The sequence below is a fragment of the Ruditapes philippinarum genome, unplaced genomic scaffold (assembly GCF_026571515.1).
Source record: "Ruditapes philippinarum isolate M1 unplaced genomic scaffold, ASM2657151v2 ctg1073_1_1_1_1, whole genome shotgun sequence".
Classification (NCBI taxonomy): domain Eukaryota; kingdom Metazoa; phylum Mollusca; class Bivalvia; order Venerida; family Veneridae; genus Ruditapes; species Ruditapes philippinarum.
This window is the reverse complement of record NW_026862742.1, coordinates 218445-244056: the sequence shown is the minus strand read 5'-3', so window position 1 is coordinate 244056 and position 25612 is coordinate 218445. Positions and strand designations below refer to the sequence as shown.

The 25612-nt window shown below is 33.4% G+C and overlaps 2 protein-coding genes across 3 annotated transcripts; one reads left to right on the top strand and one right to left on the bottom strand.

Moving 5' to 3' along the window:
- Positions 1-10370: 10370 nt before the first annotated feature.
- Positions 10371-18231, top strand: LOC132720059 (CUB and sushi domain-containing protein 3-like). Of its 2 annotated transcripts, XM_060704046.1 has the most exons (7): positions 10371-10539; positions 10732-10899; positions 11982-12155; positions 12645-12818; positions 13069-13242; positions 13489-13668; positions 15347-18231. In XM_060704046.1, exons 2-7 carry the CDS (start codon positions 10779-10781, stop codon positions 16006-16008), a joined length of 1485 nt encoding a protein of 494 aa, XP_060560029.1. In that variant the 5' UTR covers positions 10371-10539; positions 10732-10778; the 3' UTR covers positions 16009-18231. The 2 variants fall into 2 exon arrangements, with proteins under 2 accessions (XP_060560029.1, XP_060560030.1); XM_060704047.1 differs by lacking the exon at positions 12645-12818 and having other exon boundaries at positions 10373-10539.
- Positions 18232-19046: 815 nt separating this feature from the next.
- LOC132720058 (monocarboxylate transporter 14-like) lies at positions 19047-23842 on the bottom strand. Its single transcript, XM_060704044.1, has 5 exons — positions 23722-23842; positions 21630-21756; positions 21062-21205; positions 19869-20729; positions 19047-19504 (listed from the first exon to the last, which is right to left on the bottom strand). The coding sequence occupies exons 1-5, from the start codon at positions 23797-23799 to the stop codon at positions 19287-19289; spliced, it is 1428 nt and encodes a 475-aa protein (XP_060560027.1). The 5' UTR covers positions 23800-23842; the 3' UTR covers positions 19047-19286.
- Positions 23843-25612: the final 1770 nt, after the last annotated feature.

Below are 25612 nucleotides of genomic sequence, written 5' to 3'. Positions count from 1 at the left end.
TACCTGTCAATTTTGGACAAAAGCAAACGATTAATTGATACATACATTTAATATAAATAGTGCCCTATTTGCTTTTTCAATTATTTTAAACAAATGTATGTCTTGAGTTGATTCTATGTAACGCTGAAATGATGATCAAAATGTGTCAGAAAATCGTATTTTTTATGATCATTTCTGAAATGTTTCTATACGGAACATTTGCTGAACAGTATTTGCAATATTCGATAACAGAATTCAAGAAATGTCTAGCGTCAAACTTTTTAGATATTATAAGAACTTTGTCAAAATTTTCAGCACAGGAATGTATGCTAGAGTGTGGAAACAGGCCCGACAGCATGGCGATTAATTAACGCAGGCGAACTAAAATATGCGAATTCTGTAAATGTGAATCTAGTGCAAAATAATGGACAGACTGGACCGTGTCTTTTTATAGCAAAGTCGGAGTTTAATAAGGTTAAGTGTAATTCATCATCATCATCGTCATCAACATTTTCGTCAACGTCATCATCATTACCACATTCATCACCATAATAAATGTGAATAGTGATAAATTACAAATACAAATATGGTTGGGTGATGAATGCTTTTTTGACCAGAAATATACCACAAATTTATACCACACAATAAAATAAATGGAATCGTTTCAAATATTTCTTATATTATTATATCTTATTGATGTAATGTCATGTATCAAAACATAAGCACATGGAACTTATTTAGGTCTAGTTTATACTCTATGACGTTTCCTAATAGTTAAACAGTAACTTCTACCATGCATACTAAACATGCACATTGATAATAACTATCCACTTCTTCTTTGTATACGAAAGTAAATCTTTATTGACTTTTTTTATCAAATCACACTATTGATTTATTTGATATAACTATTCCTATTGTTACCAACAACAATAAATGCATCTCACTTAGAAATGCTATAAATTGTTCTCTCGTGGGTATTATACAAGCATTATTTTCATTTTATTTCATTATCTTCATTATTCATTATTTTCGCAGATACAAACCTGCAACTGTGCCTCCCGTGAAGTATGTGAACTTGAAGACAAATGTTTTAATAGCGGTAAGAACTATGATTCTATTTTTACAAACATTTTATATGAAATACAACATAATCACTTATATACGCATTTTGGGTTCGGTAATAACGTCGCATCAACATTATGTTAGAGACAAACGGGCACTTGAGTGGAACCAGCAACGTTCCGTTAGCTGACTGGATAGCTTACTCACATGAAAGAATCCAAAGTCCTTGGTAGGAATCGAACACACAACGCTGATGGGCAAGTGGTTTGAAGTCAACGGCTTCAGTCATATCAAAACGAAGACAATATATGATAAATCAAAGATATTTATATATCAATTGATTTTTCAAACTTGCATGGGTATTTAAGATTTTTTTCTCCCGAGTCTAGAAATGTTTCTTATATTTGTTTTTTTACGAGTAAAAATATAACTAGTTGATCTTATGTGACAAAAAAATAACAACACACATCCATGTCACCTTTGTGCCACCGTACAAAGGTGACATGCGTGTTGTTTAATTTATATCGTGCACACGAGAAACTATGTTGTGCCCACGAGTTATAAAGTCGTGGCCTAGAGATAATTAAGTCGTGGCCACGAGATACTATGTCGTAGCCACGAGTTACTAAGTCGTGGCCACGAGATAGCTAAGTCGTGGGAACAAGATACTATGTCGTGGCCACGAGTTACTAAGTTGTGTGCATGAGATAATTAATATGTCGTGGGAACGAGATACTATGTCGTGGCCACGAGATATTAAGTCGTAGCCACGAGATACTATGTCGTGCTCACGAGATACTATGTCGTGGCCACGAGTTACTAAGTCGTGGCCACGATATAGTTAAATCGCGGGAACGAGATACTATGTCGTGGCCACGAGTTACTTAGTTGTGTGCATGAGATAGTTATGTCGTGGGAACGAGATACTATGTCGTGGCCACGAGGTACTAAGTCGTTGCCACGGGTTACTATGTCGTGGCCACGAGATAATTAAGTCGTTGGAACAAGATACCATGTCGTTGCTACGACTTACTTAGTCGTGGCCACGAGATAACTAAGTCGTGCGCACGAGCTAATTAACCAATCAGATTAAATTATAACTTTCTTAAACTTAGAAAAATTTCTGTTTTAAGTTTTACATGCAACATTAATCTTTGAAATACTGTAGTGCTCTATTTAAACTTGATACATGTCTTTAGGATCAAATTAGAAAGTCATTTTCTAAGGCCCATAAATCAGACATTAATTTTGACAAAGTTATTGCCCTTTGAGGGGACAATTCTATTATAGAATTGGTCAGCTTGTACGTACAGCGGCTTGTTAACCTTGTTTATACGATAACTCGAGAAGGAATTAGTCCTGGTTCATTTTATTTGGTAGGGTCAATGTCCATTGACAGTAGATAGCCTATACGGATGTTTGAGGTCAAGGGTTAACTTAAATATGACACTTCATGTAAAATCCTTGTCTGATTAATGATTTAAAAGGAATAAGCCATTGTTTATATAACCTTGAAAGACCATTGCTCCAGATCAGTAGATGGCACCTAACAATTGTGATGCCATTGGGTCAAAAATCAGGGTCACAATAACTCTAAATGTAAAATCATTGACCACTCAATAACTTTTACAAATGGCACTTTTACAGGCAGGTGAAGTAGGGGCATCCTTGTAAGTAATAGCACATGTCTAGTATATTAGGAAAATTCATATAAATAGTGTAATCTGACTGGTTATTTATCTGGTGACCACGACTTAGTAACTTGTGGCCATGACATAGTATCTCGTTCCCAAGACTTAACTATCTCGTGGCCACAACTTAGTAACTCGTGGCCACAACAAAGTATATCGTGACGACGACTTAACTGTCTCGTGGCCGCGACTTAATAATTCGTGGCCACGACATAGTATCTCGTGGCCAAGACTTAACTATCTCGTGGCCACAACTTAGAAACTTTTGGCCACGACATAGTATCTCGCGGTCACGACTTAATTATCTCGTGGCCACGACTTAATTATTTCGTGGCCATGACTTAGTTACTCGTAGCCACAACATAGTATCTCGTTCCCACGACTTAACTATCTCGTGGCCACGACATAGTATTTCGTGGCCACGACATAGTATCTCGTGGCCACGAGATAGTATCTCGTGAGCACGACAAGGTACCTCGTGGCTACGACTTAATATTTCGTGGCCACGACATAGTAACTCGTGGCTACGACATAGTATCTCGTGGCCACGACTTAATTATCTCGTGGCCACGAGAAAAATAAAAACACACACATGTTACCTTTGTGCCACAGTATATACCTATAGGGAAACACTCGGCAATCTGAATTTTACTCGGGCCTACGCTTCACCCCCCGCCCACTTGAACAAATCGGATAGCCTCGTGTTTTGATGCTCTATAGCAAAAAGTGTATTGACTCTATGCTTCATTTTAGACATTTATACGGCTTATTTAAAAAAAATCAAGTACGTTATAATACTTTATATTAAAAACCAATTTGTTCGTAGTCATCTGCAAGCAATTTAATTACAGATATTAAAAGACCGAAAATGATTCCATAATAAAATAATATATACTTAAAAGATTAAAATACACGTAAAAGGGATACTAGTAGAAGTAATACATATTAATCTATTATATATCGCAACATCGACATTTATTCAATCGCCAAGAAAAGTAATAAACTGTACCATAATTAACATATAATGTAAATTGAGAAAGCTACTGGGCGTATATGAAAATAAAAGAACAACACAGCAATAAAACATCGCACCCTGTGTCATGCATATCCATAAAACGTGCAAAACTGGCGCGTGGTCACGAGAATTTATCCGTTAATGCTTGTTTTTTTCCCGTTAATGTATACTTGCATGCGCAGTTTTAATGCAAGAAAAGAAAATATTTTATTTTTTAAAGTAGAGTATTTTTAAATTCATTATTATTGCATACAAACGAATAGTCGTACACGTCCATTCTTGCATAGATGTATACCTATATATATGTGCAAGAATAGCGCTAATGCACTTTTTTCGTGCATTAACATCTGCAGAACCCCTCAGACTTATTAAATGCACCCGCCTGCTTTTGCACGAAAAAAAATGCATTAACCGTATATTTATGGTAAGTAACAGCATTATTATAAAGTAACCCATCAACAACTTGTATAACTAATAAAGTAGTTGCTAGATTCCTTCCGGAATATCAATACTCCCGCTCATTTAACAAATCACCATCCAGTTATGGTATCGCCGTATTTGATTGGTTATTGGTTCTTGTTTATTGGTTGGTTGTATGGTAGATCATAGTAAACGAGAGAAATTTCACTTCTACAAAGTGTTTCTTAGAAAAAACTTGTTCGATCTAAAATTTGAATGACTAAACCATAAAGTTTGATATCATAATGTATGACTTGATATTTACAATAAATTTACTTTTGTACGCATCCATGATAAACGTAGAAAATGCAGAATCAAATTTCCAGTTTGTTATAACGCAGCACAATACATGTCTTGAAACAAAAACATTGAATGTCATAAGAACTTTTGCAAGAATTTCCTTGGCGGAATGCATTACAGAATGTGGAACTAGACCCGAGTGTGAAGCTATCAATTATCGCCGGCAATATAAGATTTGCGAATTAATTTCTTCTGAAATTGGCGATCTTGTCATGACTAACGGACAAACCGGACCATGCGTTCTGGTGTTGAAATCGGACATTAGTGAGGTTAGATTTGATTTACATTATATTATTTTACATTATGTAAAAGCTTGCTCGCTGTGCTTACTTATACCATTTATATGTATTTTTGCAATTTCCGTATTTATTAACATGATTATCACTTGACACAAACATACTTCATTGTTTTTCTTTTGTCTTAAATTGTCAGACATATATAACTACTTAAAGCATTTTGTACATTAACTGAAATCTTTAATCAAAGTATCGGGTATTAAGTTTTCAACACAGGCGGGGAGGGTTTTCAAATAATAGTGAAACAACAATGGCCCAACCTTATTGTATTTTGACTCTAAGTTATATGTGTATTTGATATAAGAGACATATACATGCGATAAACAATATAACACTAAGACACACAAGCGCGCTTTAATGCCAGAATAAAAAATATGGCAAAATAGTTACATTATCCGTTATCTGTAATAACATATTCATTGTGTGTATATTGATATGTTATTAGTTTTTTTGTCTTTTGAAAATGCACTATTTTGTTTAAAAATTTTAAGATGTGTAAGAAAAATATTTTCCGACAAAGAAAAGACTAGCAAAATCTGATCGGACAATATTCGTTTTGGTTGTGTAATTTACAATAACTAATCTTAAAAGTTTTTGAAGATTCAGCTAACATGATGTTATGGCCCTTCACAGTTACAAACCTTGAATGGCATAAAGAGTTTACTGTTAAACAAAAATTAAAAGATCTTTTTCTCGATGGTATGTTAAAAGAATAAATCATATATGTAAAACAAACATGAATGTCTGTTATTATATATTTCTAATGAATTCGTCGGTATGAAACATTTCATTGTAAATAATACCTGTTGTTAATAATACAATGTTATATCGGTCAATTATTACTATCAGTGACTATTTTACCACGCATTGTTTGCTCTCTATTCTTGTTTCCTAGTCATTGTCTGTTTCACTTGACAACAATTTACATTATATAGTTAACTTCGCATTTTGGTATACAATTTGAATAGGGCACTTAAAGTTCCACACTCCTATATTTGTTTATTTTGATTGATATACTTTTGTAATAAAGGTGTGTTCCCGTTATTTAAAATTCATTGAATTCAGTAATAAGGCCCCCGACAGTAGTGTAAACAAATTGAAACCCACATTGACAGATCTTTTAAAATAACACTATTTATCATTCTGCTTGAGGCCGGCTTTATTACCGCCAGCGATCATTAATAAATTACCGGAATCAGAGGGTCCCGAAGGACCAGTAAAATTACATTTTAGATGGAAATTATTTCATTGTGATTACTGAATTATATGGCGACGTAATGACGTTAGATATACGTAAATGTTAGAAAAATAAACGCTTATTCTTCGATGAATTAAAAATTAATTGACATTCACAGAATAGCAGGAGGACCAACCGGTATATGACAAAAAAAAAACACGCAAAAAAACCCACACAAAAACAACAAACAAACAAAAACTTAAATGAAATGAGAGTTTATACAAAATATAAATACTCTAAATAAATAATGCATATTATATTTATGTAGCTACTCTGGAAGTTGTTTTCACATAAAAGATTGGGTTGGTAAGTTATCACTTTGCTCAAAGCAAATATTTCATAATGTTTCGATTGCAAAAAAAAACAAAAAAAAACAAAACAAAAAAAACTTTTGGAAAAACTTAACTTTGCATATAGAAATTTAGGCATCATTGAACATAAGGAACATAAGGAAATCATCCCCATCAAAAACATTTAAAATCATTTTACCAATTCTTTTATTTTGTTGGTTAATCACCGCGGTATGTATCTAATCATGAGGGTTAAATCATAATACACTGTACCAGGCTCTGCTCAGTGTGGCCATACCACGTGACATTGACGTCATTTTTGGCATCATTTCCAAGACAAATATTGCTCGATTCGGAAAAGAAAATAGCCGTAAATATTTTATTTCTGTATCAATATCTTTGGGATATGCACCAGTCTACGGGGAAATATATAAGCTTTCCACAGAATATTGAATCTTCGTCAGTTTATAAGCCGTTTTATCAAACACTTTGCATAACCTTGGAAGTTGCTTGTATTAGAGCGGGCTTCGGTTGCAAGCTATTTCGTTTTCTGGCGTTATTTGGTCTACGCCATGATAAATAGGCCAGGTTTACATCAACCGGGGGTACAGACAGCAAAATCCTACCTTAATATGTTTATATGGTTATTATATATGGCGTAAATCTTGCCATTTTCTTCAATTGTCAATTCTGGCACCAGTTCCAAGTCGAAAAAAGGGACTACAGTTTAAAGCAGATTTTAGAATCTGTTGCAAATGCGAAGCAACATGCCTATCGTTCTCTCTCTATAATTATGTTAACCATAAAAACATTTGTTATTTACTGTACGATTTACATAAACACAAATGAATATTTAAATGATTTTTACTTGCTGCGCTATAAGTGATTTTAAAAGTCGTAATATTGTTGTCTGTACATGTGTATTTGTAAAGAAATTGATTTGCTCTTTAATCATTGTTCTTTCACGGTAATGAGTATGAAAAATCTATATGTGTCATGTAGCAATACTAAACGTATTCAAAATAGAGAGAAAACAGAAACCCATAAACGGCAAAATTGACTTAGCTAGAATGTCCAATGAACGTGCACAATCAGGATCATTTCCATTTTTATGTTGTAAAGCGTTATGCCTCAACGCGGCAGTTTCAAAGTCAAAGGAGTTATTTATACGTATAACCATAATGTTATAAACCTGTAGCAATGTTTAAGTATAATAGATTCAGCTTTTTAATACAGTGGCACTCGTTGATAAAAAAATATATTACATCCTGTTTTCATACCCACGGTAACCGTTTTTCGTGAACTGGATATAACTTCGTTCACTTAAGAACACTAAACACTATTTATTTTATTATTGCATTTATTTCTGTTGATAAACTACATATCTGACAATTTTTTTAATTATATCAGTCAATCGAGCTTTATCAGAGAGCTCACCAATACACATTGTAAAGAGAGGAAGGGAACGGAATATTTATGGTTTGAAAACATTTAAATCGAGTAGAATTTTTAACGATAATGTCTCTTCCAATTGAATAAAAACGGTAGGGCTATTTGGGACTATTTCTTATCGATGTGGTCATTGGATGTAAATGCATGGATTATTGCACGCGGCATGACCTGCAGATGTCCTTAATAGGATTTTTGTTGCATTTTAAGATTTAAAGAAGGACCACATATTAAAATCTAAAACATGATAAACATAATGCATATGCCAAATAAATGAATTATCTGATATGTGAATAAAGAAGTAAGTAATTTGACAGTTGAAGAATAAAATTGAATATACTCTTCAAATGTAATCGTAATTTTACTTAGCTTATGTTAGCTATCAATGATTCAATGGACGCATCAGTGTCATATATGGACCCAGTCGTGTTGCTATTACATATATGTTAATGTAAATATTTATATAATTATTGATAATCATTGTTATGTCCGACTTTTAGAATGTTTTTTTCAAGAAATTTGACTTTGATCGATGGCTGTTGGTTTGTAAAATCATTTATCTGTTTACTATTTTCTACTTTGTTTACTCTACATGGCGTCCATTCTCGTTTTTTATTGGCGACTCAGGGCTATTTTGGGCCTTTTTGATAAATAGAGAATCATAAGTAACGCAACTAAGTAACAATACTATCAGGTTTACACGCAAAGTTGCAAGTTATATGTAATGCTATTTAAAATTGTTCTACACAAAGAACAAAATCTGACTGATGATGAATATGCTTATAGTTAAATAAGCATAAAATGTGAACGTCATGTTAATGCGCGTGACAATTAGATTCAGGATTTTAATTCTAAATTGTGATTTTTGTTTATCAAACTTTATAGAAATTTATTATACGGCAATTCCAGAAAAATATGTACCTTTTCAAAGTCTCTCTTTTGAGGACAGAATAACCTATTCGTCACCTTCACGAGTGTCAGTGTTTGTCAGTTACTCTTTACAAAAAATAGACTGAAAAAATTACCTTAAGCCTTTTTACAACACTCGCGTTATAGTGTAACCCTTTCCGTAGCATTGTTTTATTTTAACTCTTTCTCTCATTGAGAGCACATTTATTTCTTATCAATTTCGCCATTGTGAAATAGAATAAATCACATTTTACTACATAGGATAAGATGAGCAATACTTTAAACATCTTCAAAACGAAACCAAAATATTATTTTTCGGTGCACTATTGCGATACAAGTAAGTGTTATTGCTTTAAGGAACAATCAGTTTTTTCACAATCTCTTTGTGAAAGATCAACAATGAAACAGTAAATTGTAGAAAGAGAACGGTAGGCATGTTGCTTTGCATTTGCAACAGATTCTAAAATCTGCTTTAAACTGTAGTCCCTTTTTTCGACTTGGAACTGGTGCCAGAATTGACAATTGAAGAAAATGGCAAGATTTACGCCATAAATAATAACCATATAAACATATTAAGGTAGGATTTTGCTGTCTGTACCCCCGGTTGATGTAAACCTGACCTATTAATCATGGCGTAGACCAAATAACGCCAGAAAACGAAATAGCTTGCAACCGAAGCCCGCTCTAATACAAGCAACTTCCAAGGTTATGCAAAGTGTTTGATAAAACGGCTTATAAACTGACGAAGATCTTATATTCTGTGGAAAGGTTATATTTTTCCCCGTAGACTGGTGCATATCCCAAAGATATTGGTACAGAAATAAAATATTTACGGCTATTTTCTTTTCCGAATCGAGCAATATTTGTCTTGGAAATGATGCCAAAAATGACGTAAATGTCACGTGGTATGGCCACACTGTGCTGAAAGAAGTGAAAAAAATAGTTTTATTTTTAGTTATGTCAACTTTTGATTATATGGCTGTAGGCGAACATAGCCAACGTAACACTGCTATATCAAGTAGGCCAGCGATCATCCATCTAGAGCTCTCATCTAAAGATAAAGTTTGATTTAAAATCAGGTTCAGGTACATGTAATTATATTTTCTTTACCCCAAAAAGTTAGGAAAAATATATAATTTTGAGCAATGGGTTGAAATGTGTACCTTCTTTCGTGATATAGATGCTTTCTGCCAAAAAAAAAAAAAAAAAAAAAAAAAAAAACACACAAAAAATTATAGCAATTTTATATTGCTTATGTTCGCAAAGAAAAAATTTCGGTAAAAAATTGTATAGAAAAGATAAAATTAGAAATAAAATATTTTAACAATTTTTCTAGACTTTGTTATTATCATCATCAAAGCCTGATATTATCATCAAGCCCTGGTGATTTTGATGCAAACTATGAGTGTCGATTCTTTTAGTTTACAATATCATGTAGTCAAGGACCTTGATGAAGAGTTTGGTGAGGTAATAAAACCAAACATTTCTTTCCTTTCTCCATTCAAAAGATATATACTTGTATATTTTTAAGATATTAATCTGTTACCCTGATGCTTTTTCTTATTTTGTTCTCCCTTCAATACCCATTCAATTCTCTGAGTTTAATATATATATTAAGTTTAAAACCACATTCCTCTTAATTTCAAGGCATCGCCCTTTGAACATACTTTGAATTTTTGAAAATGGTCATTTCTGTACAAGGTGGTCCGTGTGAAATGTGCTTCTTTATATGATGGTCAGCTCTTTACAGTCTGTTTTCCTTGTTAAAAAATAGTTTTATTTCGTGTACAGGTGCAAACATGTAGCTGTGCAGTCGGTGATGTGTGTAAAAATAACAACTGTTTAACGAAAGGTAAGGTTTACTTTATATTACATATATTTTAGGAAGGTCTTAACTTTACCAATTATAAGTTCTAGCTTTGTTTTGTGATCACACACAACTTAAAAGAAAAATATGTGTTTTAAATACTAGATTTAAAGGCACATGTAATTTAACGGAGTACTTAATTACATTCTTTCTTTTTTCCTGATGTATTCAAAACAGAATGTTCATTAACTACACAACTTGAAAATGTAGAACTTGTTGGGAACATGAATACAATAGGGTCAGAAATAATGTACACCTGTAACCCTGGGTATGTCAATATTGGACAAGACAGTGCCAAGTGTCTCACGCATGGGGTTTGGTCCAATCAACCTGACTGTGTTATAGGTAAGACTTTGATTAACTTGAAACTTATGCAAATAGTTATCTTCTTAATTATGTTCATAGTTTACGTATATATAATATTATACGGATCTTACAATTTAATCTAATTCTAACCAATAAACTGCTGAATTAATGCAATGAATGGACTTTGGCCTCTTTTACTTTGAATTTGGAATTACCCATTCATAGTTTAAAAGATTTCAATATCAATATACTAAAAATTAGCTACAAAAAACCTGGTCAAAATGCATGTATTCTAAGGCTTTATACTGGTGGAAAAGACATGTATTTGTTATTTTTGTATTGCTCGCTACAAAGATCGCTTCTCCGTCGTCTGTCTGTCCGTATGAACTCAAAACTTGAAGTAACACTATAAGATGAGTATCCGTGTTCATTTCGAACAGATTTGTATTGTGGGGAAAAATTGCTAATGGGTTGAAAATACGTTGCTTAAGGGGTTTTTGAGATAAAGAAAATCAAAGGAAAAAGACCACGTAGAGAGTCTCTCCGTCTCTCCATCCGTCCGTCCGTCACAAAACTTGTCCAGACTACTCCTCAATAACTAGTGCAATTTGATCCAAACTTTACAGGAATGATCAGCACCAATTAAGTCTATTGTCGGCATTATCCAGAATGATTTTTGTCACTTTATTTTCTAAGTATGTCCAGACTAGTTCTCTTATATAAGTTAAGTAATTTTAACGAAACTTTACAGGATTGATTGGTAGTTTAAATACTTGAGCATATTGCTCTGGTTTTCTGGTTGGGTGATATTTGGCTGAGTTATTGCCCTTGAATAAAAGAGGCGTTTTGGCATGTTAATGATTTCTGTGTCTCCTGCCACACATCTACAATATAGCAGCGACAAATAGGGAATATACTGGTCAATCACCCCTTAATACAACTGCTTAATTTGCTATCATCAGGCTAGATATGCCATCACTGATTGCTCTTGTGTTGTTATTTTGTTAGTTTTTGTACTATGTATGTTTTATTTATTCTTACCATTTTGTTTTGACATATTATCTAAGTCAATATTTGGGACAAAAAACATAATTATTTAACTAATGGATTGAAACTTTTAGATTGTGGAACACCGTCGTCAGTAACCGGTGCGAGTCGTTCATATTCCTCCACTGTTTTGGACTCTATTGTCACGTACGCCTGTAAGACTGGCTATTCTCACACTGATGGAGACTTACAGCGTGTTTGTGACTCGGACGGTAATTGGGGCGGGATGTTGCCAACATGCACTGTGGGTGAGTTAGCCTTTCAGCTTTTCTATAATGCACTTTGTTTTTACTTTATTTCATGAAAGTCATTTTTTCTTTCCATTTAACAGTTTATATATAATCAGAATAAAATATATCAAAAAGACATGGCTACTAGTTTTCACAACAATAGAAATGTTAGAAAAACACAGTGACATTGATCATCCTATATAATGTGTGAGAGACTCGGGATTTGTCTTCTTTTCGAAGATTTTGCAATATGTTTGATTTATATTGTCTATTATGTGGGTGCATGTGTGTTTGGTGGAATATGTTCGCGTTTTTATATGCAGTCAGTGGTTGGTGGAATTTCTGGAACTTTATGATTATGTGCTGTAATTATTATTTCTATCATAAACTTCGCGAAAGTTCAGTATATTGAAGGTCAGTAATTCATACATTTTTGACTGAAATTGGTTTGTCAAGCAGCAAAGTAAATCTATCATAACTTTATAATAAATTGTATGGCATTTTTAGATTGTGGAACACCATCTTCAGTGACTGGTGCAGATAGCTCGTATTCCTCTACTGTTGTGAGCTCCATCGTCACCTACGCCTGTCAGAATGGCTTCACGCACACCAGTGGAGACTTACAGCGTGTTTGTGGCTCAGACGGTAATTGGGGCGGGATATTGCCAACATGCACTGTGGGTAAGACAGAATTTCCGCAACGCTCTTGATTTTTTATGTATTTTAAGAAACTTTTGTTAACTATCTTATTCCCTTATTATATATTAAACCAAACAGTTGTTGAAATAAACAGCCGATAGAAGATAACATGTTTAACCGGAAATGGAAAACGGCACGATACAAATAAATGTATATTATTGATATAATAATCCATCCCTTAGTAATTTGTTCTAGAAGAAACAAAATTGATAGGTAATCAAATTGTTTACAGACTGTGGGACACCGGCTACGACTTCAGGTGCTAGCAAAAGTTACGTTTCAACAACTGAAGGCTCAACCGTCACGTATACATGTTCCAGCGGTTACATCCTCATTGGTGGGGATTTACAACGTGACTGTGGTAACGATGGTCAATGGAGTGGAAGCTTACCGCAGTGTGTTCCTGGTATTTTAATCATTTATTAATACTGTCTAATATACTTATCATGCTTTTTTTAAATCATGACCATTGGAGAAAATATCTTTATAATTAGGTTTATTAACTTTATCGATGCTTTAACTGAATAACTGAATGAATGATAATGCATTTGATCAAGTTTAAAGTTGATAATTAAGTGAATAGTTATTATGAAGATTATTTTTTTTAATGTATTGAGTTAAAATATATCTTTAAACAATATTACATCGTCAGGTTGCTCCGAGCTCCCAAATGTTCCCAATTCTAACGTGAGCCCTGGTGGACTAACCCAAGGTACACAACGCATGGTCACATGCACATCTGGGAACTATTTTGCCACTGGTGTTACGTCAATAGTTGCAACATGTCTGTCTGGAGGTGTGTGGTCTAACATAGATACCATATGTCCAAGAGGTAAAATACTTTGAAAAACTTGCTCAATATTTGAACACTAAATTTTTACAGCATATAAAAATTATGGCGAGTATTAGTGAAACTATATTTGATAGTTCATAACAATAATTACTTTTGTTTCGTACTTAATATCATGCATGATGGACTAAGATAGTGTTTAAATTGCACCATCGATCTATGCCATCCATATTTTTCTGAAGTTTACTTTCTATTGCATTCAAATTATGATCAGATACATGCTTGTATATGGTAGAATCGTCAGCATAATCTATATTACTATTTATTGTAGCTAAAGCGATATCATTAAAATAAAAATGAATAAAAGAGGACAAAGAATAGGTCCCTGATTAACTCAATAAGTTATTAATAATAATGTTAGATAGATATATATTGAAGATAATAATAAAAAAATAAAAATAAAATAAAATATGAAAAACCTAATCAAAAAGCCTAGAGTACAGTTGACTTGTATATCAACACAATTAAATATCAATAATGTCATATCAAATGCTGACAAAATAATATTTTTCATATACATATATATATGAGCCGCGTCATGACAAAACCAACATAATGGGTTTGCGACCAGCATGGATCCAGACCAGCCTGCGCATCCGCGCAGTCTGATCAGGATCCATGCTGTTCGCTATCAATTTCTCTACTTGTAATAGGGTTGGTAAGCGAACAGCATGGATCCTGATCAGACTGCACGGATGCGCAGGCTGGTCTGGATACATGCTGGTCGCAAACCCATTATGTTGGTTTTGTCATGGCGCGGCTCAAATGCTGACAAAATAGTAAATTAATAGATTTCATACACATTTGAGAAACTTTATAAGATTTTATGAGTGGAAAAAGTTATATATATCATTTCTAGTATTTTGATCCAATACCGTAGTTTCTGTTGTGATATCAAGCAATTCTGACGTCAGCAACAGACTACTTGTACTTATACTGTATAAGTCATAAATGAATATTGTTACAAAAGCAAAAGCTTTAGCCTTATAATTGACACAATATGTGTCATGTCTGTTAACTACAACAATATTAAAATAATAGCTTATGCTTCTTCAAAAGTGTTGCTGGATCTTTTAATATATTACGTTAAAAAATGCATTTGAGCCGCGTTACAACAAAACCAACGTAATGCGTTTGTGACCAGCATGGATCCAGACCAGACTGCGTGGATGCGCAGTATCCATGCTGTTTGCTTACATACCCTATAACAAGTAGAGAAAGTGATAACGAACAGCATGGATCCTGATCAGACGGCGCAGACGCGCAGGCTGGTCTGGATCCATGCTGGTCGCAAACGCATTACGTTGGTTTTGTCGTTACGCGGCTCATTTGTTAAATAATATGATATACAGTAATAATTGTATATGAACCATGACCATGCTACAAACCAAACTACGTTTACTGATTTCATTTAGGTGAAGATTTACCATTAAAGGTTTTATATGGTAGTCTGTACATGATAAAGATATTTCCATCATGTTTGTATGTTAGATTCTCTCCAATGGAATTCTGGAATAAGTAATAAAACATATATTTATATAAATCATTCAATAAGACATAAGTTATGGTATGATGACAAAATAATATTCCAAAATATTTTGTGTCTTTTTAAATAATATATTTTACTTATTTTACTTTATATTTTGATCAATGATTACAGATTCTATTGGAGCTAACTGCCCTGGTTGTGGTATTTTAAGAGATTGTGAAGATGTGCAAAGTCTTGGACTGAAATCAACCGGATCTTACTTGATTTACCCAACCGGAAATGCTGGTATCAGCGTTCGTTGTGATATGGATACAACTTCCGGTGGTTGGACTATTATTCAAAGACGGATATCTTCGAGTGACTTTTATAAAACATGGGCAGAATATAAGAAAGGTTTCGGGGATGTTGAAAGTAACTACTGGCTCGGAAATGATAATATAGCCACATTCACAAGTGGAGGCAATTACAAAATTCGTTTTGATTTATATGATAAAAATAATGTCCACAAATATGCCGAATATAGCACATTTAAAACAACAGGCGAGTCCCAGAAATACGAACTTACTGTATCCGGCTACAGTGGAACTGCAGGTGACAGTTTATCTATTCATAACGGACAAAAATTTTCAACCAAAGATAATGACAATGATCCTTCTAGCACCACAAATTGTGCAGTTCTTTACACTGGGGCATGGTGGTACGAGGCTTGTCATGACTCAAATCTTAACGGTATGTATGGAAGCTCTGAATCAGGGAAAGGCGTTATTTGGTTTACAATAAGCGGCATCACAGAGTCATTGCTGAAAACAGAAATGAAAATCAAACGTAAATGATATAGGCAGTCATCTCTTTCTTCACCTCAAGTCCTTTGATTCGATAGTATGATACATGTACATGTCATTGACGAATACATTTAGTGCATAGTCGTTTCAACATATATTTGTATAGCATATTCAATATACAATACGTATATTAGAGTAACTGTTAGCTGCACATAATAAATAAAAAAATATAATGAAATTCATCTTCTATCCCATTACTAGGACAAAACTGACATAAACGTTCCTCGCGGGGTATTCTATTGGCACCATACCTGTTTCAATCCCAATCCGAAGTTTATGTGATATAGTCTTAATCTTACTAAGCCATTTTAATTAGTTTTATTATGGAGAAATTTTTAGGTAGGTGGCAATTTCAAATGAGTTATACAAATGTACATATATATTACTTAACAATGGACTGTTTGAAATACCACTTGAAAGCTTTTGCAAAAAGCAGTCAAGTAAGCCTTTGTTTAAAAAGTTTAACAAAACATTTGGCTTTTTATTCAGAAAACCCATACTCATTTAGTATTCTATGCTCTTAAGAAGCCCATCATTGATTGTTGTTTTCATGTAATTTAACTCGAGCATACATGCAGTTTTCAAAAATTAATTATTTTAAGCCATATATAACTTGCTTATATCGTTTAATAAATAATGGATAAGGAGCTAATTCGCTATAAATTGCTGCAGTACAAATACTTTGTTTCACTTACAGAATTTAAGATGTAATCGTTCAATATCCTTAAATATTTGTATTATGCTACAAAGCAGCGAGTTGAATTACTGTAAATCAATGTATAAATTTGTGTTGTTATATTTAATAATGATATTGTTTAATCTTGAAATTACTTGATTATGTGTCTATTATAAAACATTGTTTAACCACTGTTCTTAGGAATCTTATCACAGCATATGATTAAGTCAATAATCCACTTTCTATATTTATAAGAATGTAAACGCTTTATTATAGCTAACCTTTACTTAAGAACTAAATGCTGTTAACGTTCATTCTCCAAAAACATGTAAACCGAATATTTTGTGCTACAACTGTTGTTCATGTACCAGGTTATCTCATATAATACTGTTTGTTTTTTTCTTTTTTTAGCTGAATTATGATTAAATGCACATTTTCGGTAGATTTCTTAATTTCATAAATTGTTCTATTACGTTCCACTTTTTGCTTCTTTTCATTAATGAAAACACACAATTCGCACCATGTAAATGGGTACTCCCAAAACCTATATATTTATCATTTTATTACTTTTTCCAGAAGATTTCCCATGATTCCTAGGTAATTGTCATTCTTAATCGTTATCGTCATTGTTTCACTAAGATTGATATGAGTGGATTTTTTTTCAATATTCTTGTAAATAATATTAACTTTTGTAATTACTTTAACAACGATACGTATTTCCATATAAGTTAAACCATTGGCTAGGAAGCATAAAACAATGACTGATAAATGTTTTAATGTGCTTTCACCAATGTATGTCGACAAATAAGAATGTGTCCAAAATGTTATTGACAAGATTCGAAATGAATCTCGTATTGTGTGTGGTGCTACAAAACTTAAATTTAAGATAAACTCCATAATGAAGTTCTAGGGAATCCTTAGAATATCGTAGAAATAACCATAAGTTTGTTTTACTATATGCTTATCTAACTTTATAAAATGAAAAAGAAATACTTAACAGTTTACTAGATGAAACTTGAAGGTTCAATCTACGCAATGCTACGAATATGCAGTCTTTTTGAGCACGAAAATGTTTTCTACCATCTGTCCTTCCTAGTGAAGTAGACAATTTACGATCACTCCTCTCTTTCAAATCACATTTGAGACAAACAGCTGTAAATGCCCCATTTATTTCTATGAAGGCGATAGGAAGCGGCAGATCTATCACGCTTTACTTCCTACTGAATGTTGTTCTCTAAAAATTTTGAGCCGCGTCACGACAAAACCAACATGGTGGGTTTGCGACCAGCATGTATCCAGACCAGCCTGCGCATCCGCGCAGTCTGATCAGGATCCATGCTGTTCGCTTACAAACCCTACAACAAATAGAGAAACTGATAGCGAACAGCATGGATCTTTGACGCGGCTCAGATCATCTATTTAAGGAAAATCTTTCTCCATCTCCTCTGTGTCAGTGTGGCATAGTGGAAAGGAATTGTGACTTTATCATTAAATGTCAACGCTATGTTGACAGTAGGGAATGTCTTCTTAATAATATATCTACCATCCGTTCAGTAACTCTCCAAACTTTGTTTAATGGAGACCCAAACATTAAAATTGACGCAAACAGAAGACTGTTTAAAGCCGAGCAAGCAGGAGATTCTCTTGAGTATATTCGCATCTACTGTTTTCTTTCTATTCAAACCGTCGAAGTAAACGGGTAATTCACATATTTATTAGTTACTTCTTCATTTTTTATATTTCTGAAAGTTTCTTTCTCATTGTAATGCTTAGCGTCTTGATTTAAGTTATTGCTCAAAATTCAATTTAATGAAAAAAAATGAAAAATTCTAGAAAAGGTAATTTCAGGTATTTTCATCATTTTCTGTTAACCCATTACGCGATATACACACCTTTTAACGCCCTTTTCACCCCCTTTTTGTTGTCTCAAATGGTGAAAAATGCCTTATTTAGGCCCCCAACACTTGTTTTTGTTTGAGAAATGTTGTTTAAAAAAGTGACCACTTTTTCGGCTCGGCCCCCAACCAAAAGATACATCAGGGGGTTGCCAGAAGGGGATTTGCCCCCTTCTGTTTGGGTGGTTAAAAATGACCACAGATCGATCATAAGGTAACGTGTAACCAGCTCTGTAAAGCATTTGACTCTATCTCGATCCATTGAAAAGTTGCAGCACCTTGAAATCAATTTTGATGGCAAAAATCAATGCAAATTAGTGATCTTTGGCAATTTTGAAATTTAAGCCTGGGCATGTTGTTACAAAGGCAATGAGACTTTTCAATGAAAACAGCCATTTTTCACAAAATGCTCATGAAGTAAAGGGTTAACATAATGATTCGGTATTGTATTCTCAATTTTTCATTTCTTTGTTTGTTTATAATTTTGCTCTAGATTACAACTTAATGTAGGAAACAATCTCATCTTTATTTACATAAAATAAGGATGTAAAAACGTATTGTATGCATTGTAAATCTATAGGCAGAAGACCTTTATAAGCCCAGCTTACTGGTCAACACTTCATGCCTGTATTGTAAATTACTAAATGATTTTATATGTTCTGAAGTTGTTTGAAATAATGTATGATTAAAAGTTAATATCATTGTACATGTATTTCATTCATGTCCGTTATCACACTAACCAATGTGATTGTCGATTGACTTGGATGAGTAGACTGCTCACTTGTCCTGGATCTAGAACATTTCTTCACAACAGATATAAGTGGGTATGGAAGCATAATTACGCCTGATAGTATTGTCACAATTGCTGATACATATAGCACGTAATCTGTGTCTTGATAATTGTCAACAAGATAACCTGTAATGTGTAATGTTTATTTTAATTTTTGGGTTATGCAGAATATTTTTACGTTCTATTGAAAAAGCATTAATTTATACTTTGTTACTGGTATTAAAACTATATATATTTTGGAATGACCAAACGTTTATTTAGATAAAGATATTTAACTTGTGCCCTCGTTAAGTACAAATTACTAAACAAATAGTGCAATCAATGAATCAGTTACAGTATCGGAGAATTTCCTTACTCCTACCAAATAAAAATACTTAGATTTACATGAAACTTGAAAACACGATGAATAAATAAAAAAAAATCAAGTTGGATTTAATTTACCTATTTTAGACGACAGTTAACTCCTAACAGAAACAAATATAGAACTCACCTGTGATTGGTGGACCTATCATACACCCGACTCCTACAGCAAACAGAACGAATCCAAAACCGATGGCCATAGCATCATCACCTAATATCTCGCAGGCGATTGTTAAAAGATAAGCCGTCTCTAAACCACTTGATAACCCGGCCAAAAATGACAGTGACATGTACATATATTGCACTTGGGAAACTTTTATCAATATTGACGAAATTCCAAAACCGAAGGAGCCAATAATGAGTACAATAATTTTACAGTTATAATTACCAAGTAAACTACCAATTATACATCCAACAAATAAACCTGCCCCAACAAGAGTCAGTGCCAATGAAGCTGTGCCCTCATTATATCCAATAGCAATAGAATGCTGAGGTAGAAATATCACAATAGCGTTATAACCAAAATTAAACAGAATCGTGCTGGTCAAGAATATGAAAAATTTAAAATTTAAAATTGTGCTTATGTTTCTTTTTAATTTCTGCAGGTAGTATTTACATTTTATTTGAAACTTGCCTAAAGTCTCAATATCCTCTTTAATTTCATGACTCTTATCATTATAAATATCAGACAGGCTTTTTTTTCTGTTTTTCATTTTATTTTCTAAACGCCGATCAGACTGAATTTGTGAAGAAGCTTTTACAGGTAGCAGTAATAAAGTAAAGACGAGCATATGTAGATTTATACCACTTAAAAACAAAAGCGATCCCCTCCAACCATATACTTTTATCAAATAATTAATAATGATTGGAAATAAAGCAGAGCCAAATCCGGTACCGGAAATGACAAAGCTAGACGTTATTCCTCTATATTTGACGTAATGTTGACCACAGGACACCTGCGACGCCGTCACCGCTAAACAATTGCCCAACCCTGAAACAGTTTAGACAAATTATTTTTCACATACAAGGGGATTTTTTCTGGAAAAGGAAAAGTCGTATTCATTTCCTAGGTTTACTCTACCCTAATTTCTAATCATTTTACTGATAGATAGAAGGAAATATATTTGGCAATACAACATAATACAATTATAAAAATATAGAAAGATGACAAGGCGGTCAATATAGCTGAAGCAGAATTGATAGGAAACATTATACATATATTTCCGAGTAAATCGTGCTATTATTAATTATATATATTTGTTGTTTAATGACAAACATCAGTTATCTCGCATATTACAGAGAAAAAATGTACTGTATACATACCATTTAGAACACCATAGAAGAAGTAAGCGTATAAAACGTTTGGTGAAAACACAAATGCCACCAGTCCAATACTGCTTAATATAGCCCCAACAACAGCAACCTTCCTGTAGCTCCATTTAGACATCAGAACACCGGCGATAGGACCTATTTTTTTATCAGAAAGTTAAACTTTTGACTATTGACATTTAATTCAATTAATTGCAAGTTTATAGCATAATAAGGCATCCGGCCCATACACATATGATCCAAAAAATGATTTACACTTTACCATGAAGTATGGACATACAGTTTTCAGGACATCGTATCAACATCGACCAATATTGATATTTATGCTTTTAGATACGTAGGTCTGCATATTGGAATGAATCAAGGTGAATTAAACATTTTACAGCATTATATACCGCGTCTGATTTGTAGAAAAAGTTAAATACCCGTCTTCATTATTATCTTTCAAAAATCATATATCATAGTAACATGATTTCCTTAATTCTGCAATATTATATATTCCTCAAATATGGATTAATTAGGTTATTTGTATGCAAAGAGAAAATTGAATAATTGGTATTACCTGCACCGAATAGAAATCCTGTATTAATGGAACCTATTAGTGAGACTTCTGCAGATCCTATGTTGAAGTAGTCAGCAAAATCTAAATTGTAGATGCCGATTGAAACCGATGTTCCGAATGCACACACCTGAAAATGATACATTTTATAAAAAAGGATTTGAGCACCACACTAAATATCGTATTACGGTAGGTAGGTATATATCGGACAAGGCGCTTGAATGATTAAATGCTAATATCTCGCATTTTCACACACCGGAATGACTTTTAATTCATTTCTTGAACCTATTTATATTCGATAATGAATGAAAAATGTTAGGCTCGGCGAAAAAAAACGACATTTGTCTAATTTGTGATCATGATTTCTGCAAGCGCAAACCTATTGAATTAAATCCTTTTATGAAAAAAAAAATTAGATCTAACTGACGCTGTGTAATAAGAGAAATGAAGAATGATCCTAATAAATAAAAAATGAATAACACATGTAATACTTTATAGCGATCTTAATTATAGTTTCAACTGAAAACAAAATCTGTTTGACAATAAAGTAGTTACGTAATTAAGTAATAACGTGTTAAAGTATATTTTATCATAAATAAGTGCCTCTAACTTCGTGTAATGAAATACATATTTAACCCTTACCACGCTAAATAACTGAAACGTAGTTGTTTTTATTTATCAATCTAGACAAAACAATTATTTATTATTTTTAGAGAAAACAATTAAGAATAAGTTCTGACTATGGTGGCTGATTTGGAACACTTTAGTGCGTCGTGTTGTCGCTAGCGATATCACGACAAAGCGCCTAACGGCGCGTTGTTGGACTTTCGTCTTGTCGTTCTGTCGCTAACGATGCAAGCCAAACGGCGCGTTGTCGTGCGGCGTGTTGTCGCGATGTCACATTGTCACTAGCTCAAATCGAAATATTTGCTGTTTGTTTATATATAAGCCAAGCGACATTGCGACAACACGCCACACAACAACCCGCCGGTTGGCGTGCTTCGCTAGCGACAGGACGACAGTGCGACAACGCGTTGTTTGGCGCTTTGTCGTGCTGCCGCTAGCGACAAGACGAAAAGGCGATAACGATATAGGTTGTGTTGTCGCTATCGACAACGCAACGCGCAAGTGTACCAAATCAGCCACCATACCTGACTGAATATCAAAAAAGTAATACACAATATTTATGGTGTACCTATTTTTTTTTTACCTTAAAACAGCACGCCTCCAGATTAATGTCGATGTTCATGAAAATTTTAAAATGTATTTAAAAGTAAAATATTGTGAGGTGAACAAATATTGCAATCGGCAATTACAATAAAAAAAGGTCAACATATGCAAAAACAGCCCTTACTGCGTTCGTAACGCAGTAGAAATATGGTGATAAAATACGGCAAAATCAGTCTTAAACCGCACATAACAAAAAATTAACTTTGATCTAGAATGTTTTACCTTTCTTAAAATGTTAGTACATATTTCTCAATATTGATTTTCTTGAAATATTTTGGCTCATCGGGAAGCGTGCAGCTTTAAGAAAATCGATCATTCTTGCAGACAGAGCTTAGTTTTCCATATTTGGAAACTTTCACATTGACAACTTAATAGTTTCACTTAATGACTTTACTTAATAGATAAATGTGGCAAAAAAAATGAAAATCTCTCGATGATGATTGGATGAAAAGCAAAGGAGAGAGCAGAGTGAACTATAATATGATTATGATATAAAACTCGTTAGGTCATTCATAGGAAACATTCAATAGGCCACGTTGTTGTCATTTCGTAAACCTATGAACGAATAATATGTTTACATAAAAAAACAACAATAAAAAAACAACAACAACATATGTATTCCTACAAACTGGATACGCAGCTGGTATATATAAACGATTTTTGCCAGCCAGACGACAAATATTTAATCGACGTATGGTAAAGTTAATCTTTCATTACGATGCTAACACCACCAAAAAATAAAAAGTGTACGAACTGACTACAATGTATTATGTCACTCTAGAGTATCCCTAAGCAACAGATATGAGAAGACAAGGTTATATAAGTTGTAATGATTTGTTATAGATATATACGATATAAGTCTTACCCATGTTAGAAAGGAAGAAACTAGTACTATCAATCCAGCCCAACCACCCTCAAACTGTTTCAGTCTTGATACACACATTTTGTTTTAACTAAAATAACATTTAACTATTTATAGATCAAACTCTCTGCTTCAGTGGACATATTTTCATACGATTAATTTACTTTTATTAAAAAGCTTGTTTACGGTTGACAAAGCCACGTTAAAGTTATTATCGGTCTCTAATCTTATATAACTGGGTACTTTGCAGTGTCCTTGATTTACTGTCTGCATTCAACGTTATGCGCTATTCAACGTATACTTGAATGTTGGTTTCATATTTATATTTTACTAGACTAGCTTAATGAATGCTCAAAATATTATTACCCCTTATATCTTAAGAATAATTCATCTATTGCACATCTTCTGATATAATGACACACAGTATAAGTAAAAAAAGAGAGAAATAAAACAAAGAAGGAAAAACACCAACTTTTTGTTCCAAAGTGCACGAGCATTTCTTGAAGAACGATTGGTGTATCGAAGTGACGTCTCACCGTTTTATTTTTACTTCTACCAGAATAATTGTCTTGCTCAAAGTTTATAATTATGAATAATTTTAAATATAATTCTTGCATAAAAAAACTGCACACACGGGTAATACATTCACGGTGAATATTTTCTCAAGAACATGCGGCATTGTTGCACGGGCTCGGTAGTTTTATCATCAAATCATAAATGCCAAATAACTTTGCACGAGCACATGGAAAGCATTGAGCAAGCATTTTGTTATACGAAATACAAAATCGAAACGCGGAATAACCGATTTGGAATAAACTTTTATACAAGAATAGCCCTCATACACCTTTTTCCGTGCATTAAAATCAGTAAAAGAGCGCTCGGACTTATTACATCTCTTGCACTTCGGGTTCGGGCTTTCAATAAGTCCTCGTTCTTATGCAGATGTTAATGTACGAAAAAAAGGTACATTATTCATCTATTAAAATACTAAAGATGAAAAGATGTACATGTGTTTCCTGGATTGAAACGTAAACATAGTTTGTACACAACTTAAACTATCATTGCCAGTATTAATAATGAAATCGAAGGTGTATTACTTCACAGATTATGGCCGCTTAAGCCAGTTTTCTTACACGTGCAAAACAGGATTTTCTTTGAATATCAAAACCGCATGGAAAATCTTTTTTTTTTTGGCATGAAGACGTTATGAAAAATATATAATCGCTTGAATGTTTATAACAAAACAGGATCTGAGGTATGATTCTTAATACAGGTTCGTACTTTATTTTCATTAAACACATATCATTTGTTTGAATGTGTGTGTTCTAGTAGTAATACTATAAACCCGTTTTCATCCTAGAGGAAAGAATTTTGAACATTCAAAGCTATTTATTTGTAAACATGAGGCGGAATACCAGACAGCCGCAGTTTCCCCTTTAGGTAGTAACTCGTTACCGAACCATCTCAGTCACGACAAGTAGGATACAAGGTTTTTAGATATTATTCAAAATACTGAAACTGTAATCAAGCCGCCGCCGGGCGCCAGGGACGGTCAATAAATACAGCACATAAGCAGAGATGATACAGATTATTGACGTCGCCAGACACATGCGCGAGATCCTTGTTACAACTCCCGATTTACTTTCAAGCCGGTTCAAGTGTCCTGATATTACTTTAATAAAAAATAAATGGACATATTCTCAATAGAAGTGAAGCTAAAGATTTCTTGAGAAAAAAAATTATCCATAAAAAATATCTAAAAAATCTAGCATTATTATCTGAAAAGTATACTGCCGTACATATGACTTACAATTAAAAGAAAATGAGATCTCAAATGATTCTTAAAATATCAAAATCGACTCTCCAGTTGTTTTCAGAAAGACATCAAAGTAGT